At 41.2% G+C, this 18,988-nt stretch overlaps 1 protein-coding gene across 4 annotated transcripts in view; it reads left to right on the forward strand.

The window, feature by feature from the left end:
- SNX9 (sorting nexin 9) overlaps positions 1-18,988 on the forward strand; it is a 112,624-nt gene that overhangs the window by 49,348 nt on the left and 44,288 nt on the right. For all 4 annotated transcript variants that reach the window (XM_055309589.1, XM_055309590.1, XM_055309588.1 and 1 more), the window contains exons 2-4: positions 299-385; positions 3,464-3,538; positions 4,775-4,900. In XM_055309589.1, the coding sequence (XP_055165564.1) occupies positions 299-385; positions 3,464-3,538; positions 4,775-4,900 (288 nt within the window). The remainder of the gene's footprint in view (positions 1-298; positions 386-3,463; positions 3,539-4,774; positions 4,901-18,988) is intronic.

The following is an 18,988-nucleotide window of genomic DNA, read 5'->3' on the forward strand; positions in this document are numbered from 1 at the left end:
AGGGTGTGTGTGTTTTGAGAACATTTTGGGGGCTAGTCCCTGAAAGCAGTGTAGGCAGCTATGAGAAACCTTCCCTGTTTCCAAAACAGAGCAGGGGCCCTCACCATTGGTATCCTCTTTCTCACAATAGGGCTGATGAATCATTTTGGTAATATGTCTTCCTTTATTTCAAAAAACCACAGCCACAGTCATGAGTGTTTGTTCATACCAGCATGTTTACAAAGTGTATGATAAAGATTGTTTGGTTTTTTACTGTGAAGTTTACATTTGTAACTTCCTCTGTTGCTATTCCCAACAGGCTCGGGTTATGTATGATTTTGCTGCTGAGCCTGGAAATAATGAACTGACGGTTAATGAAGGAGAAATCATCACAATTACAAATCCGGTAAGAGAATGAGTAGGTTTTTAAATCTGATTTGCTCTTAAGGACTTATACTTTCAGTTTTATTTTTTTATTAACTTGATCATTCAAACCCACAGGAATTTCTTCCCTGTTGTCTATGAAGTATTGATGGTGAAGTAAGACTCTATTTTATAAACATTGAATAAAAGTTCAGTCCCCTAAAGGTAGTTGTATGGGGGTTCCATCAGGCAGAAATGGAAAGAGATGTCCCATACAGATCCCAGACAGAGCACAAGTGTAGAGATTTGGAAGTATGGTTTCCTGGAAGTCACAGCTGTGGCTGATTAATGGCCTATGAGCCAGGTGTTTGGCTGAGTACTACATATGTATTTTTGATGTGTTTTCTCCATGAACTCTATGAGCTAGGGACTTTTTTTTTTTTAAGATTTTATTTATTCATGAGAGACACACAGAGAGAGAGAGAGAGAGAGAGAGACAGGCAGAGGGAGAAGCAGGCTCCATGCAGGGAGCCCAATGTGGGACTCAATCCTGGAACTCCAGGATCACGCCCTGAGCTGAAGGCAGAAGCTCAACCTCTGAGCCACCCAGGTGTCCCGAGCTAGGGACTTTTAATCTGTTTTACCAATGAAGGTAATAAGACGTAGAAGATAAGCAACTTGACCGGGATCATTCTGTTTGTAAGCAAAGATCCAAAACCACATCTGTTGGGTCTCTGAGCCTCTGCTTTTTCTCTCTTCTGGGAACTCTACATGTAAACAAGGGTCCCAGGGGTCCAGGGCACATATATACCAGTAGCAGACAGGCTCAGAAAACTAGTTTTTTGAGCCAAATCAGACAGGACCCATGGGCCAGGCTGTAGACTTTGGACTTCATTTGTAAGTAGTGGGTTCATTTAAGGGTTTTATTTTTGATGTTGTTAGGCAAATGAAGTGGTGAGATGTGCATTTCCAGGAAATTAATCTAGCATAGGTGTATTGAGTGAACTGGTATGGCTGGAACCTGGGAATGTAGCTTAGGTAATAGCAATAGGAATTGAAAAGAAAGCTCTCCACGGGAGGCTTGCCAAGTCAGACCCAGAGGACTTGGTGCCAGATTAGATACTGTTGGAGAAAGAAGAGATAAGGATCCCTGTGACGTTTGACCTTTGACTTGAGAGAATGGTGGATTTATTAAAGTATGTGAGTCAGGAAGAAAAACTTCTTTGGAAAGATTAAGTGAGTTTATTGTTAGATATGTTGAGCTTGAAGAACAGTAAATAATTAACCCTTTCCTGTAGCTTTGCATCAGTTTAAAATGGAAATGTTGAGCTGGAGGTGAGAGCTGGAGATAGGTCATCTCTCTGGATACCTCCAAGACTAGCATGTGAGGAAGGTTGCCAGGACAGCTGGAGATGTGCTGGGAAGGGAAGGAGGAGATGCAGGCATTCCCCTAGGTCAGAGGGACAGAGGGCTGGGGGAGCACAGAGACCCAGGAATGACCAAGAGGATGGAGGTTTCTTGATGTTGATAGTATTTTCAAAACCTGTTTTATATGTTTTAGATACAAAAAAAAGAATTAATGGGTAGGAAAAATATATGTAGTTTTAGATAATATGCCAAGTGTATTTAAGTACTTAGGTTCTATTTTTAATCATAGGAGAGATTAAAGATTCTTTATCTGATTTTTTTTAATGAAGAAATAATTTTCATTTCTTGGTAAAACAGTATTTTAAGTTGCTGTCATGGTAAAAAATGGACAGAGTTGTGGTTTAAAGTGATTTTTAAAAAAGAATGTGTTATTGGGCACCTGGGTGGCACAGACAGTTAAGCATCTGACTCTTGGTTTCAGCTCAGGTCATGATCTCAGGGTCATGGGATGAAACCCCATTTGGGCTCGGCACTCTCTCTTCCTCTCCCTCTGCCCCTCTTGCATGTGTGCTTTATTTAAATAAAGTTTTCAAAGAAAAAAGTGTTACGTACACTCAGATATTAACTAATTGAGAAATGATTTATGAACTTAAGACAACTCTTCAGGTAAAAAAGTAGGACTTTGTGGAGATAATAGATTGAAAAGTAGAAATTCTGGTATAGAATATTTTACAATTTAGTTTAATATCACTTATCCAGAAGAACAAAGGAACCATGTGTCAGTTAGCTTTTCCTAGATACCAGGTAATCCCAAAGCTTAGTGGCTTAAGCAAACAACCATTTGTTGTTTTGCCTAGGGACCTCCAGGTTGAGCTCCCATATGCATCTGCAGTCACCTGGTGGGCAGCTGGGGGTGGAGTGCTTTAACACATGGTCATTCAGGTGTCCAGCGAGTCCCCTGATGAAGGTTTACTGGCTTTGGTTGGGGCATACAGGAGATTGGGCCCTCTCTCTGTCATCATCTAGCAAGCCAAATTATTCACACAGCAGCTCTTTTGGAAAAAGTGTGCAAAGCCTCCTGAGGCTAGACTCTGAGAAAAAAAACATTCCATATTTTTTTCTACCTCACCTCATTCTCTTGACCACAGAGGTCACAAAAGACAACAGAGATTCCAGAAGTAGAGATGTCATTCCACTTCTTGACAGTCGGAGCTACAAACCATTTTTGTCATCTGCCCCCCGACCAGTGAATAGAAGGGAATTACACACGGATAGGACTCCAATCCTTTAAATGGACTACTTTTCAGTCTTTGATCACTTGTTTGATTTTTCTTGTTTTTATATTATATCATTTTCAGGAGTAAAGAGAAGCCTTAAGAGTTTATAACTTTGGGGGCACCTGGGTGGCTTAGTAGTCAGTTAAGTATCCAACTGTTGGTTTCAGCTCAGCTCATGGTCTCAAGACTGTGAAATCCAGCCCTACGGTCAGGCTCTGAGTTTAGTGGGGTGTCTGGGATTCTGTTTCCCTCCTTCTGCCCCTACTCCAACTAACGCACATGTGAGTGTGTGCACATGTGCACGCTTTCTCTCAGATAAATCTTTTAAAAAATAATTTATAACTTTGAACAGTGCTAACTCTGTGGGAATAAAGGGCTTAACATTAATTATTTTTTCATGTATAACAAAGCAAAACTTCTGCAGGAAATTCCAACTATAATCTTTTTTCTCTCTCTCTCTTTTTAAACTTTATTAGGATGTTGGTGGAGGATGGCTGGAAGGAAAAAACAGCAAAGGAGAACGTGGACTTGTTCCCACAGACTATGTTGAAGTAAGAACTTACTGTCATAAAGCAATTAAACCTGGTCTCTGTCAAACATCTTTTTATGGATTATGGAAAGTAGCAACTTTATTTTTAATAAAAGAATTTCCACTGTAAAGTAATATCTGCTAATTATATAAAATGTGAAAAATGCAACAAAGAAATGTTACCTGTAGATGCAACCAGGCTCCAAAGAGTGACTCCAGATATTTGGATTAAGTTCCTTCTAGGAAGAACAACTTTTAATTAATCTGAATAAATGTCCCTATTTTACCTTTGTTTATATTGTATAATCACTACTGTCTACACTGTTTATATTATAGAGTTCATTCACAAAATTGAAAGTTTTAAGTAGCTCTGCTCTGTCTGTGCTGGTTTAGTACCTATTTCTCAGCTCTTTGTCCCATTCCTGTAGATGGAGGGTCTTGGATGAGCTCCTGGGAGCTGCTGCCTCCTTTAAGCTGTGTTCCCATAAATGTCAAAGTTAGGGATCCAGCCCCTGGAAGGAACCCCCTTTCCCTTCTGCCTGGGACTTACCCTCTCAGCTGGAACCCCGCCCCATCAACCTCCTGCTGCCCTCTACTGGTTGTCTGTAGGTCACTCAAACTCGAGTCCTGGGTACTTGGTCAGGTTGCCTCTCTTCTCAGGTGACCCACCAAACCCAGGTTGCCTGGTGCCCTGTGAGTAAACTGGGAGCGAGATCAAGAACAAAGTGCCTGTGGTTTCCCTCCAGCAGGAAGGAATAATGTCCTGGGAGGATTTTTACCTGGGTGCCACCTGCAGAATGGAAGCCTGGCTGTCTACCTGTTGTTCCTGATGGAGAGTTGGGGTGGGGAGTTTTGGACCCTCTGGAGACTCTGGTGAATCTGTGGCCCCTCTCAGAAATCTGTACATGTACCCCAGTCTCATCCATGTGATTCCAGAGTGTTTACAGGCCCCTGGACTCAGTCCACCTGTCTTAGGTTTATGTTGTGTTTTACCTCTGTGCACAGTGCAGCCAGGATCCTAAAAATGGGCAAGATGGAGAAAAATCTGAGGATTTAAGTTCGTGCTGGCATTAATTGCATTTTTAGAACTCTGCGTAGTTCTGAAAAGGAACCATTAATATAGGTGTTCAAGAGCTCACTTACCTTTTAAGAATATAACCCCTTCATAATAGCTGACAATTTTGGCTTGCCTTTAGAGACTATAACTCTGAAATACCCCTAATCTATGAAAATAACTGTGGTTCTTTCTGATATTCAGATTTTGCCCAATGATGGAAAAGACCCATTTTCTTGTGGAAATTCAGTGGCTGACCAAGCCTTCCTTGATTCTCTCTCAGCAAGTACAGCTCAAGCCAATTCGTCAGCTGCCAACAGTAACAACCAGGTATGTCTTCCATCATCTGGCTGGAAATGACTGGCTGTACTTAGAGCAGAGCAGCCCATTTGTGAAAGCTCCTGATGCGTAGCTTCTAGTAGTTGCCATTCCCTGAAAGCATAAACAAAGTACCTATTAGATGTCTGTGTGGCTTTCTGTTGGGCATTAACAAAGAACTTGCCTCTGAGGCTGGCTAAAGACTGTCTTTAAAGTGTTCATTGAGAATTGCTTCTAAAAACACAGACCCTTTAAGATGCAAACATTCTCCCTAGCGGAGAAAGAAAAGCAGGGTCCAGAAAAGCAGGGTCCCGGAGAAAAAAAAGCAGGGTCCCGTGCTGAGGCAGTGAGTGTCAGAGCTCCAGCTGAAACCAAAAAGGATTTCTCTGACCTTAGCACATTTCCTACACTCTCAGGGAGGGAGCCCCCTCATCTTGCAGATGCAGTGCAAGTGGAAGTGGGTGCAAATCCAGCACTCAGCACTATTGTATTACCTCTAGGAAACTTACAACCATGGGGTGATTTGAGAAAAATACACTGAAATTCCAAAGTAATTTTAATGAGTTTAACTGCCTTAGGTGACTCTGCCTAGTTCAGTTATCGTTAAATGATTACTGTGGGTGAGTGGCAACAAAAGTCAAAAGATGGAGATCAAAATGTTACTGTTTCCTACATCTTTAGAAACAAATGGACTTCAGATTTCTTGATATTCTTTATGTAGAAGGTTTTAAATTATGTGAAGCCTGATAGTCATATCACTTAGTAATTATTTGCTTACAGAATGCCTATATCTTAACCTTCCAAGAGAATTTATTGAAGTGCTGTTGCCATATGTTAACTGCAGATTTTATTCATTTTTATTTATTTGGTAAAGATTTTACTTATTTATTTGAGAGAGAGCAAGTAGGAGTGAGAGGAGGAGCAGAGGGAGAGAGAGAAGCAAACTGACCACTAAGCAGGGAGCCCTGACTCAGGGGCCTGATCCCAAGACTCCCGAGATCACGATCTGTGCTGAAGTCACACACTTTATCAGATGTGAGCCACCCAGGCACCCAATTTTATACATTTTTAAATAGCTTTTGGTGGACATCCTGAATTACAAATTAGTTTGGCCCAAATATTTAAAATTCAGAGGCAAGGTAGTCACCGTAGTTGAACATTTTCCAATATTTTGTTACTCTAGATTACTTGAGAACATTGGTCAGTTAAAGATTATTCAAGATAAAATGTGAAGAAATGGTAGTCAAGCCTTACTTGAAGTTTTACTAGGAATTCTCAGCATGAGCACTGTTGATGGCCGGGGCCTGAGCTTTGTGTTACGCAGTTTAGTGGCACTCCTGGCCTCTGCTCACTACATGCCAGTAACATCTAGTTGCCCTCAGGTGTAACAACCAAAGTTATCTGCAGATATTGTCAGATGTCCTCTGGGGGCAAAGCCAACCCAGCTGAGTTCACGGAGTTAAACAAAAACATCAGTGAATGTGTTTGCATTGAGTAAAAGACAACATTTTAATAAAAGGGAATGATGCCAGATGATTGTAGAGTAAATGAAGGAAGCAAAAGATGGAGAATATTCATCTGATTTTAATTCAGAGACCTACTTCAGCCACTGTCTCAGGATAAATGGAAGCACTCTGACCAAAATGCAGGATCAGGCCTAAGTCTTGTTATGAAGTAGCTTCCTTGGTATTTAAATGTAGCAGTAGGAACTGAGTAGCATAAGTCGAAATTTTTTTCTTCCAGGTTATTTAGAAGAAAATAAAACCAACTTTTTGAAGGTGGATTTTACTAATCCATTCTAACAGTAAATCTAACCAAATCCTTTGAAAGCAAAGAAAAAGTGAACTGAAACTAGAAGTAACAAAATATAGAAAGCATGGCCATAATTAACTGAGCATTTGGATTTAATTTAAATCAAATAAAAGAATTTTTTTTTGAGAGAAAGTAGGCGGGGAGGGGTAGAGAGAGGGGAGAGAGAATCCTAAGCAGGCTCCAGGCCCAGCTTGGAGCTGGACACAGGGCTTGATCCCACAACCCTGAGATCATGACCTGAGCCAAAATCAAGAGTTAGATGCTCAGTGGCACCACCCAGGCACCCCCTTCTCAAGTAAAAACAAGTTATAATAGTCATCTATGCTTTCAGTTATCTGGGATAGGAGAATAATTTAAATAGGCCAAAATGCTGATATATAAACATCATGAAAAATGTCATGAATAAGAAACCAGGCTAACATTATTAATTGGTAGCTTTTAAAAATTTTGCTGTTAGGTTTACTCATTTGCTCATTTTCTGAATGTCAACAAAAAATACTTGTTTTTTCCAGGGATATGCCTCTTTTAGGGATTTTCTAATTACCCTGGCAGTGTGCTCTCTCCCTGAGAGCAATTTTATTTGGAAGGCAGGTATGTCAGAGGGAGCTGGCTCTGCCCTCTCCCTGGTCCATGCAGGGCGCACCCCCCATTCCACTCTGCACACCACTCAGTGCTAGTATGCATTTGCTCTCCTCGGCACCAATTATTTTAAATTTGGCTTTCTTCCCACATTGGCAGGGTGAAGCCTCACATTCAGCTATGGGTTATCCAACTTTCCGACTGTGGTATCTTTTCTCTAAATCCTATCTTTTTAAAAAAACTCTCTCTAAAAGTTACTTCCATCTGCAGATCTCCTTGGATAACTCATTTTGAGCTTATTCTTCAATTTATCTGAGCCTCCCTTGACTTTGTATTTTTAATCTATGGTACATTTCAGAGTAATTAGTTCATACATTTATAACTTAATATGTAAAATAGCACCTCCTCTTGTTTTTCTTAGAACTCCTAATTTTGGGTTGATTGAGGTACCTTCCGGTTCTGGCTTCCTATTTAGCAGCCACAGAGGTTAAGTGTAGTTACTGGAGTCGAGAGATCAGGGTGCATTTATTACAGTGATCTGTTGTGACCTTTTTCCCTTTACTAGTACGTGGGGGAGCCCTTAATCTGTAGAACATGGTCCAGTCGCTTGGCTATGGTAGAAGACTAGAAATGTAATGTCGAGGGAATATAACATGTTATTCTTTAAATGTGTTGATACAGCTTAAGTTGGAAAATAATAAAGCTGGAGTTTTTTTCAGGTACTTGGAGAGAATATGGACAACTTTTTTTTTTCCCTAATCTTAGAATATGGAAGACAATACAGAGTCTAACAGCCATTAAGGAAAGGATTGATACGTTTAAGTAAAGAAGTAATATTGAACTAGGAAAACTATTTCCCACACGCCACAGATATTGCGTGGTTAGGCGAATACATGAAGAACTCTTGCAAATCTGTAGAAAAGGGTGAATAGCTCAGGAGAAAAAATGGGCAAAGGGTGGGAACAGATTTTTTTATTGGAAAAGAAGGGCAAATAGCTAATAAACATAGGAAAATACTTATTTTTAGAGCCTACTACTAAATGGTCAGAGAATTTAAATGTTTTAATACCAAGTGTGAGGAAAGGCATGTTCAGATAAGCATTCTGCTGCGAAGCTGGTGGAAGGATAAATTGATGAAGCACTTGGAAGGCAGTTTGATAGCATGTATTAATATTTAAAACTCATACACTGACCTAGCAGTTTACTTGCGGAGCTCCTCTTGGAACACAGCCACATGGCAGGAGCTTCACCATACACGGTTCCAACAGCAGGAGGCTGGGACCCACATGTCCGGCAGGAGGGGCCTGGCCAGGTGAACCCCAGGGCAGCCACACAGGAAGCAGTGCTCCTTGCAGAAGCATGAGTGTAAATGCAGATGTATAGACGTGGACGTCTGATTGCTTTTGAAGGCACACAATATGGTTGATACTAGCTTTCCTGTGCTTAGATACCCACACACCACAGATGTAGATTGTAGAGCATTTATTGAAGGATAACCCAGAAATGAATCCAGTTCTCACTGTTTTCTTAGTCTTACACAGATTCAAAGTTGCATGAGACACTATTGTAATGTCTTTAGAAAAGAAGAATAGATTTTAGTGGTTGATGAACATTAGTTTCATTATTATTTATCTGGTATTTTATAGCTTCAGGAGTGTCTCATACTGGTGCCACTGCCACCAGCCATCATTCAAAGATGTGTGTGGATAGTTGCCCTAGTCTGGATTTTTACCCAGTTATCAGTGTTTAAATTAACAACATTGCCTCAATTCTGGAAAGCTCCTCACTGTGGATTTTTTTTTTCTCACTGTGGATCTTTATAAACCTCTTGGATGGCAGCCTCTGTGGATTACACATTAATCAAAGGTTCTGTGAACCTAGATGTTTCACCTGAAGGTTTTTGACTCAAGAGATTTGTTTTTCTATCCTCATTAGATGCTGGCAACATAGATCTCCCTACCTACGAGAGATGGCTTGCTTGTTTGTCTGTGGCACCACATCCCAGGGCTCTGGAGTCTCTGTCCTCTGGGTCCCTGGCTCTTTGCACCTGCCCCCCTCATGCTGATTCCCAGGGCAGGACACTGCCATCTGTCACAGGTGGCACCTGCGCCCGGCAATCAGCTCTGCGTGTGACACACCAGCTCCACTGAGCTGTGAGCCTTGGCCTCTGGAATTTGGGGTGAGGACCCCTGGTTGGAAGTGCGGTCAGCACATGGGTGGACAGTTCATAAATCCTCCTCCTCATCATCTCCCCTCTCCCCTGCTCCAGGGGATGTTGTGGCTGCCTTATCCTGTTCTTCCAGCCTCTCTCTGTCCTCTGCCGCCATGGAGATGTCTCTCCAGTCTTGAATGTTCTCTTCAGTGTGCTCCTTGCTGGCCATCTCTGCCGCTCCCTTCTGGACTGTTGACATAGCCTGAGCCCATCACTCATCATCTCCCCAAGGAACTGGCTTCTCCTCCTCACTCTTCCACATCTTCATCTCTCCTCAGACATGTTCTTAACTGCCCTCCTTTCATTCCATCCTGAGACCCTCACCGAGATGGCTATGGACGGGAGCGGCCTGCATCTTTCCAGGAGGAAAGGGCAGGAAAACTCACTTTTCATCCCAGGACTCTCACTTTTGTGAGACTGGGGTCAGTGCCCTGGCTCCTGTGCCTCCGGGGCCTCATCTGGGAAATCTTGTAGAATGGTAGGAATGAGTAAGTGGAGAAATAGTTCTAAAGTGTGTAGAGCAATACTTGGTACTCAGAGGGGACTTAATAATTGTTCATTTTATTTTTTTATTTTTTAAATACTTATTTGAGAAAGAGTGAGCGAGTGAGCGAGAGAAAGCATGAGCACAAGCCAGGACAGAGGGAGAGGGAAAAGCAGGCTCCCCGCTGAGCAGGGAGCCCTACCTGGGGATCGATCCCAGGACCCTGAGATCATGACTGGAGTCGAAGGCGAATGTTTAACCGACTGAGCCACCCAGGCATCCCTAATTGTTCATTTTAGTGTCTTGTATCACTGCCTCTAAAATAAGACACTAAGTATGTCAGTTCTTTGCTTGAGAAGCTCTCAGGGCTCCCCCATTGCCTCCTGAACCAAGTGCCCAATCTTCTACATGTTGAGAGAGAGAGACATCTATGAGCAAGTGGTCACTATCCTGTCAGTAATCAGCCAGATACTAGACAGTGCACAGTAGGGACCTTGTGTAATGAACTCATCCGCACTTGAGTTGCAGGTAGATACTTTTCCAGCCTCAGTTGTATTTGTCTGACTCCCCAGTATGGCTCCATCCTCCCCTAAGTATCAGGCTCCAGCCAGACTGGCTCTTCTCCAGATATGCCCTGTGCTAGCGCCCTTCTCTTTGTCTTTTGCTGTCTCCTCCCAGAATGGTAGAATGACTCGTTCTGTCTTTCAGGTCTGCCCAGCCCCCAAGATTCAGCTCAAATATCATGCCTCTTACGAAGGCCATCATCTTTCCTTCTCCCCTTTCCATCTCTCAATTCCCTTAGTGCTATTTGTGACTCATATCACACATTATTTATTTGTAAACTTGCAAGCTTGGTGAAAAGCAGAGATTTTGTCTTATTTTTTCTATTCCCATAACCTATAGGAAACCTTGCACCATAATAGAGTGTTCTACACATGTTGGAATGATTTGTTGTTGTTCTTTCATAAATATAGCAAAAGGTATTTTACAGTGGAAAATGTTATGAGATTGTCTGATTTCAACCTAAATTCTTGTCAAGGGAGGTTGTGCTGTTCTTAACATTGGCTGTAGGACTAGGAGCCACCGTGACACATCATTCTACCACCTGCTGGTTTACCCAATCAGAAATAGTTCATTCCTTTACAGGAAATCCTCTGGGATTGTTAATTATTTTTTAACCATTTAGATATTAAATAAATGCTCAAAGTTAAGTGGGTATTTAGGGAAATGACATTTTTTTTTCAGAGATTTTTCAATGTAATGATATTTGTTGTGAAGGATTTTTAATTGGTTAAGGATAAGGAAAGCAATAGTAATTTTATGTTAGAACTACGTTTTGCTTTCTCATTTCTCAAAAAGTCCATTTTTAGGCCATCTTAAGGCCATTTTGTAACTCACTTAAAAATAAATCAGCAGAAGAATGCTCCACACGGGTATTAAGTTTGCTTATTATTTCATTATCTCAAATAAGATCTGTAATGCCATAGACTTCTCATAATTGCTTATTGAGATTTCCTCCTTACATAATCCTATTGGAAAGGTTCTCTCTGCCTCCCCACCCCCACATGAATCCCTTTTAATGGGTTATAGGACTTTGTAAGGAAGGTTGTAGACGTAGATGTCTGTTTAAAGGATCTGCTGACATTTTTCTCCAGAACTGCATCAGGCCAGTGATACTAACTTTCCATGCTTTTTTTTTTTTTTTTTTAAATTATAGATCCTTGCTTTGTATAAGACAGCTTTATGCATTTAGGGAACCTTTCCAAAAGTACATGCCGTGACATTCATTGTTGAGAGTGGTTTGTGATTGTTGTTTGTTTCCATCTAACAGGAAACAAATGACAAAAGCAAAGGGTTTGTTTTGTTTTGTTTTTTACCTTAACATTGCTTTGATGAAGGGCCAGCCAGCATTGTTTATAACACAACCCATCATTAGAAGTGTCCGTCAGCCCATCTCTCATGGACCTTAATTAGATCCATCTGGAAGCTACTTGTAGCATCATCCTGTTTGGAACATAAAGCTACCTATTTTAAGACTTTGTGCTAACAGAATAAGTAAACTCTCCAAACTAATACAAATATTTCCCATTTCTTGAGACAAATTAATAAAATAAGTTTTAATTTTTTGTATTTAAAAAATAAATACCTGGAGTTGACATCTGTGGGTTCAGAATTTGAATTAACAAAGGTTTGTTAAACCGTTTAAACTTTTTGGGTAATTTCCAGTCAGTACAAAGAGTTTAGTTGGTTCTGGTGATCTAACCTTATTTTTAAAAATATGTACAGGTTTTCTATTCTGACCAGTGGTTTTGTGAAATTAGTAGAGGTTCATCTGAATTTGATAAATTATAATTAGATAATGTCCTATGAGCCAAAGATCTATAAGGAACAAAACTGAAAATTTTACAAATTCTTCTACATTCTGAGCAGAAATGGTTAGGCTCTTTACGTAAGAGAATTTTATACCCTCTGTAGGCCCTTTTGGGAGAAAGCATTCAATCTTTGTCAGAAACTGTTGAACTATTCTTGGGCATCACAGTATTTGCCTTCTGTTCCTACTCCCTAATACAGTTGGCACACTGTCATTACATGTCTGATGCAGGAGAAATATCAAATAAAAACTTTGGTACCTCAGTCATTCAGATGAGTTGTCAAAACAAAAGAAGAAAAAAAAAAAACAAAAATAGCCTCAGCCTCAGAGCAAGCAACTTTATTTTCATTCCTATTGCATATCCCAGGACAAAATCTTGCCCTAGAAGTTTCTAGTTACAAAATTCCTTCCTTCCATCTTTGCTTCCAAGCAGGAGACCATGTATGAGGATGTAGTGGAATGAGAGGCCACAGCAGGATTAGCCTGCTGACAACAAACGGAATGTATGAACATATGCCAGAGGCACAGCAAGACTCCCTTATGTGGTCACAAGGGGAACCCTCAAATGCTTCCACGGCCTCTCCTCCAAGGTAACAGTATAGTTGTGAGCCCAAAATTCAGCACTCCTCTTACCTGGCACACGTATCAGACCAAGTGGTCTTCATGACCTGTATTGATTTGAGCATCTCCTCTAAGGAAACCAGGTGGGCAGCTGGAGCCGTGACCACTCATTGGTTTCTTTGAGCCACCAGATATCATTTGGACTTTTGTTTGCTGGTTTGGTAGAAAGCCAAGCAGAAAACAACCTTAATGAAATATGTGTTATCTTTTTCATTCTCAGACCTCAATCACCCTCAATGTCCGGCCTAGATTAGGAGGACACACAGAGAAACAGTAGTGGACTTATTACCCTTCTCCACATCTTGTCCCAGTAGCTCATGCGTGGCTGCTGTTCTGATGTGTGCAGTGAAAGTTGTCCTTCTCAGACCATGTCTTGTCTGCTTACTGGGAGACCAGTGAATGAGTAGTTTTCACCACTGTTATCCAAATAAGCCCTTGCCCTATTGTCAGAAGTAGGAGTTTGCTTCTTACTGGTCCAGGTCCCCTAAGGATGTCATATAAGAAGCAACAAAAACAAAACCAGAACCTGTCATTTTTGTGGACTAGTGTTTTTATTTTCTTTAAAAATAATTTTTAAGAACCCTTTATTATTATAGAAGCAGTACATACACACTATAGAATATTAGAAACGTCAGGCTAGCAGAAAGAAAAACATCACATCCCAAACATGCACTACTGTTTACACTTGGCATATACCTTATTTTTCCCACTTGAACGTGGTTATCCACGTGTATATCAGTACGAGGCACAGATGATAGATACATACCATTTATAACCTTTTAAATATTGACGATCCTTTTCACTAAATTTTCATCTTACATAATATCCAGACCAATTTTAATTTTCCAGCAGACCCCAGAATGTCCTCCACAGCCTTTTTATGAACTGGAGTTTAGCATAGGACCAACTGTTATGTCTGGTTACATCCATCATGGTCCTTCACGTGTCTGCTTTCTTTTTTACTCTGACATAGCCAGTTTCCCTGTAGGATTCCCATCTCATGGATTTGTCAAATTGTCCCTTTGGTATCATCCACGTTGTTCCTCTATTCTCTGTGCTTCCTGTAAGCTGGGAGTTGCACCTAAAGGCTCAGAGAATTCAGAGTGAACATTTGGGGCAAGAATATACCATAGGGTTGACATCAGAAGACATGTCTGGTCAGCCCACTGGTACTGATCAGAATGACCTCAGGTCACAGGTCCGGTTTATGACAGTCTTGTGCTTCCACTGTCTAGTTCTCTTTGCTCATGATCAGAAGGTAATCTGCCTGGTGTTAATTCGGCGTATTAACCATTCACCTAACGGTTTACCACCAGCTGATAATCATTGCCTGAATCAGTAAGGCTATTTCTTCCACATTAGCTGAGGTGACTTCCTTCTGTACAATAGCACTTTTCCTTTACTAGTTGGAGCACTTACTACCTTGGAAAACAGTTTCTACTGGAATTAGATATAGATGTCTGATTCTTTCCCTTAAGCTATCAGTTTCCCAGGTAAGAAGTTGCTCTAACAGCTGCCTCAGGTGGCAACAAATGAGTTTTCCTGTCTTTGTTTTTTTGTTACTGTTGTGAACCTACAGGTTTCCATTGATCCAGTGTGTTCCCTCCAATGTGGGTTTTTCTTTTTTATGCTTGAAATTATCACCCCTTGGAAGCCCATTCAAAGTGTTTCCTCTCTCTCAATATCTGGAAGCTTTTTTGCTCTTAAATATTATTGCTGATTCTGTTAATCTGTGTCATTACTGGGTCAGTTTTGATTGATTTTTCTCGTTATGGCTCATATTTTTCTGCTGCTTTTTGTGCCTGGTGATTTTTTTATTGGAGGGCAGACCTGGTGATTTTTACCTTGTTATATGTTGGGTATTTTTGTATTCCCATAAATATTTGGGGGTCTTGTTCTGGCACACAGTTAAGTTATGTAGAAATAGTTTAATCCTCTCACATTATTTTTAAGCTTTTTCAAGTGGGACCAGAGCAACATTTGGGGGTATTTTTGCCTCTCTACTGAGGCAAAGCCCTTTTTTGTACTGTACCTGATGCCCTGTGACTCAGGAGGTTTTCTCTTCTGGCTGGTAAGAATCACACTGTGCAAGAGAGATACTTAATCCTTTCGTGTGGTACGCTGACTAGGATGAGCCCAAGACTTGTGGGCCCCTCTGCACATCTGCAGAGGGCTCTCTGTGCAGCTCTCTCCCCTTTGGCACTCTGCCCTGGGCTCCCCTTTCTGTCTCCTTCATCTACAGGAACCACTGGTCTTTGTACGGGTTCCTCATCCCTGATCCATGACCTGGAGAGTCTCTCTAGGCAGGAGCAGGTCCTTTGTTGCCTGGTGTCCAATGACTGGGAAACGGTTTCATATGTTTTGTCTACTGTTGTTGTCTTTTTAAAATAGTTTTAGTGTAAGTGGAAAACTGAATCATCTTGATGGTCTGCTTTGTATATTAATTTTCCAAAGTCAAGTTTATTTACATGTATGAAGTGGAAATAATACCACCAGCTTACTTAATGAGAGAGTTGTATCTGAAAAGTGCATTCTCAAAACACCATGTGAACTTTCTAGTAATGACTTCCCTACTGGGTAGTTGTGGACTGAGACTTGAAGCCTGGAAACTTGGCTCCATAGCCGCCCTTTTTATATATATATATTTTATTATTTATTCATGAGAGACACACAGAGAGAGAGAGGGGCAGAGACACAGGCAGAGGGAGAAGCAGGCTCCATGGAGGGAGCCCAACGTGGGACTCAATCCCGGGTCTCCAAGATCACGCCCTGGGCTGAAGGTGGCGCTAAACCGCTGAGCCACCGGGGCTGCCCATAGCTGTCCTTGACAGCAATGCCATTTTGGCCACTGATTATCTTCATGGGAATGTATCCGTTACCTGTTCTCACAACGATGCTGCATACTGAGCCAGTGAGAAGCTCAGGAGCACACACCAGAGACCTTTGCTTCTGTGTGCGTGGCCTGGCTGGCTATCCTGTGCCCTCACCTGGGCTTGCTAGGTTTCACTGTGACACCGTGGTTCCTTTGTGTCAACCAGGTGCTATTGAAAAACTGGTTCAACATCTTAACATTTTCAAAAGCTTGGCTTTGTGTTTCCTCTGGAGTCTCTTTCACTGACTATATGACTTGCATGAAATTTGTTCTGTCCCTCCTGTGCTGCTTATGATTATTTTTAGTGCTTCTGTGATACAGTGATGTGACCACAGCAGGCTCTAGAATGTGCATTGACGATAAGCCACTCCTATACAGCTGGGGCTTTGCTTTTGCATGCAGTGTTTCTGAATGAACAGCATGCTAGAATGTTCTGGTGAACCTAGCCCTGCCATGAATTTGCTGTTTCTAGTTAAAAGCTATGGTATGCTCTCTTTTTTTTTTTTTTCTTCCACTTACTGAGCACCCTTTTTGTTTTAAGGTGGATATTTTGGCTCAGATTGGTTGTATTGAAAGTCTCAGCCAGTCACCACCTTCTTCACCTTCTCCTTCTCCCACCATAAATAAGGTAAAATTCAAACTTGAATGCAAGAGGAAATAAATGTTTGAAACCCCTCAGAGTAACCTTTTCCACAAGTGAGGTGACTGTTTCAGGTGAAATATCTCCCTGAAGGCCTTCTTGGGGCATGGAGACCTACAGGTAGAATAGGTAGGATTTAGAAGAGCAGCCGGGATTTGCTCCTAGCAGAACTTGTCGCTGAGACTTGATTGAGGATGATTCCATGGGCCGCAAGAGCTAATGATGGGCTCTTACTCATCTGGTTGACAGTCAGGAGCTGTTCAGTACCATAAGGGCGGGTGAGGAAAAGAATGAAGACCTGGCAGGACGAGAGAGGAAGGAAAGCCTGAAGAAAGGGAGAGAAGAGGTTTGCTCTGGGTTTGAAGCCTCAGCTCAGGAGCAGAATGGGTTGTTTGGCAAAATGCCTGTGGTTGGTGGGGGCACAAGGATTTTGGGTTTGAAGGCAAAGTTGGTGGAGGCCACAGGCTCATTAAACCTTCATTGTAGCCAGAAGGGGTTGGGCTTTGAAGGATCTAGCATCTAGCACCCGGAAAATGTTTGTGCCGCCGAGTGCCCCAAGAATTAAGAGTTGCTGTTGAACTTTATGGTGAGCCATTTGTCTTCTTCCTCTTTCTTTCATGTTTCTGAAGGAAACAGATCATTGGCCAAAATAGAAAATATCTCAAGTGGCTGTTATCACCTCTTTGATTAAGTTTCTTTATTAACGTGATCTAGCGTTGAAACCATGGGAAATAATAACTTCTGATCTTTTCCCCTAAAGTGTAAACTAATAGGTGAGCTATTTACATGGGGATTTACTCAAAGAACTGCTAGTGTTCATTCTTTCCCTTATATTCTAGGTGAACCACCATGTAATGATGAACCACCATGTAATGAACCACCACTCTACTGAATGCAAACTATGGGTCAGGCCATGTTTTGTTTTAAGTGCTTTATATGCATTATATCATTTAATCCTTATAAAGCTCCTATGAGGAAGTTACATTATTATATCTATTCTATAAGTGTGGAAACTTATAAAAAGAAAGAAAGGTGAAGTAAGTTGCCCAAGGTCATGTAGCTAGTATGTGATAAAGCCAGGATTCAAACCTAGACAGCTCTAAGAGCCTAACCTCTTAACCACTGTGCCCACATGAAATAGCAAGTCAAATCCTACAGTTTCATTAGGGGATTGAAAATTCACCCAGTGGACCGGTATTCTTATCCTGGCCCCTTCTTACCCCATATTATATGTTTGGAAGATGCACAGCTTTCCTCTGGTGATCATCTCATGAATGCCCATCACTGCCCACCCCTGCATGGCCACTCTGGCTCCATTCTGTGGCCCTTCTGGCTCTACAGCTACCTTATGTTATAAATCCTTTTAGTGGATAATTTAAATGTCCTGTGACATAAGGCCAGTATAAATGAATTTCTCTATTTGCCGTATGAGGTTAGGATAGGATAGCTCTTAAATTTAGAATGCTAGGTCAGCAGAAAGTGTTGCTCTTGGCCATAAGGAGCATTTAATTTAGTTGGCATGGGGGCTGGGAGAGCATCAGACATATCAGCCAGTTCGGTGCAAGGCAGATTAATATACATTCATGATAGAGATTCAAACAAACATGCTTTGGGAGTGTGTTAATCAACAAACAATTTACTAAGAATTGTCTACATGCCAGGCCCCATGTTCATAGGCAACAGGAAATGCTGGTGACCCTGATGGACACAGTGCTTCTCTGTGTCGCCTGCATATACTGTAATGGAGTTCAGAAGACAGAATGAGTGTATGAACAGATTGTTGGGTTTTCCAACATTTTGTTAAAATTTGAAGCATAGAGAAGTTCAATGAATTTCCTAGTGAATAATCATGTACTCGCCTTCTAGATTTTACCATTAACATTTTACTGTTCTTGCTTTGTCACACATCTGTCCATCCTCCATCCATCTATGTCTGTCTGATTCTTCCAGCTTTTCTACACTATGCTGATAAGGCCTTTATAACTTGGAAGTCATTGCCATTTTAAGAGAATGGTAGTGTCACGTGTTGAAAATGATTCATTTGTGATCAACCACAGCAGGTTATTTTTCTAGAAAAGCCACAAGTTACTGAACATAAGGAAAATCTGATTTCCTTCTTTGTGAAAAAAATGTGTCAAGAATAATACATATTTCCTACAAATCATTAAGAACATCATTAAAAAAAAAATCCAGGGTGCGTGGGTGGCTCAGTCAGTTAAGTATCCGACTCTTGATCTCAGGTTGGATCTTGATCTCAGGGTCATGAGTTCAAGCCTCACATTGGGCTCCTCACTGGATGTGGAGTCTACTTAAAACAGTAACAACAAAGCCAGTCACAAAAGCCTTAAAAAAAGAAGAAGAATATCATATTAACCACTTGAAGTAAAAAAAAAAAAAAGAAAAAAAGTGAGTCCTTGCCACTTTATGTAAAGTGTTTTGAGAATCTTTTGGGGGAAGTGTTTTTAAAATAAGACATAAGTTACTAGTGTCTGATACAAAGTAACTCCAG

This window comes from Nyctereutes procyonoides, unplaced genomic scaffold (genome assembly GCF_905146905.1).
Source record: "Nyctereutes procyonoides isolate TBG_1078 unplaced genomic scaffold, NYPRO_anot_genome, whole genome shotgun sequence".
NCBI classification, from domain to species: domain Eukaryota; kingdom Metazoa; phylum Chordata; class Mammalia; order Carnivora; family Canidae; genus Nyctereutes; species Nyctereutes procyonoides.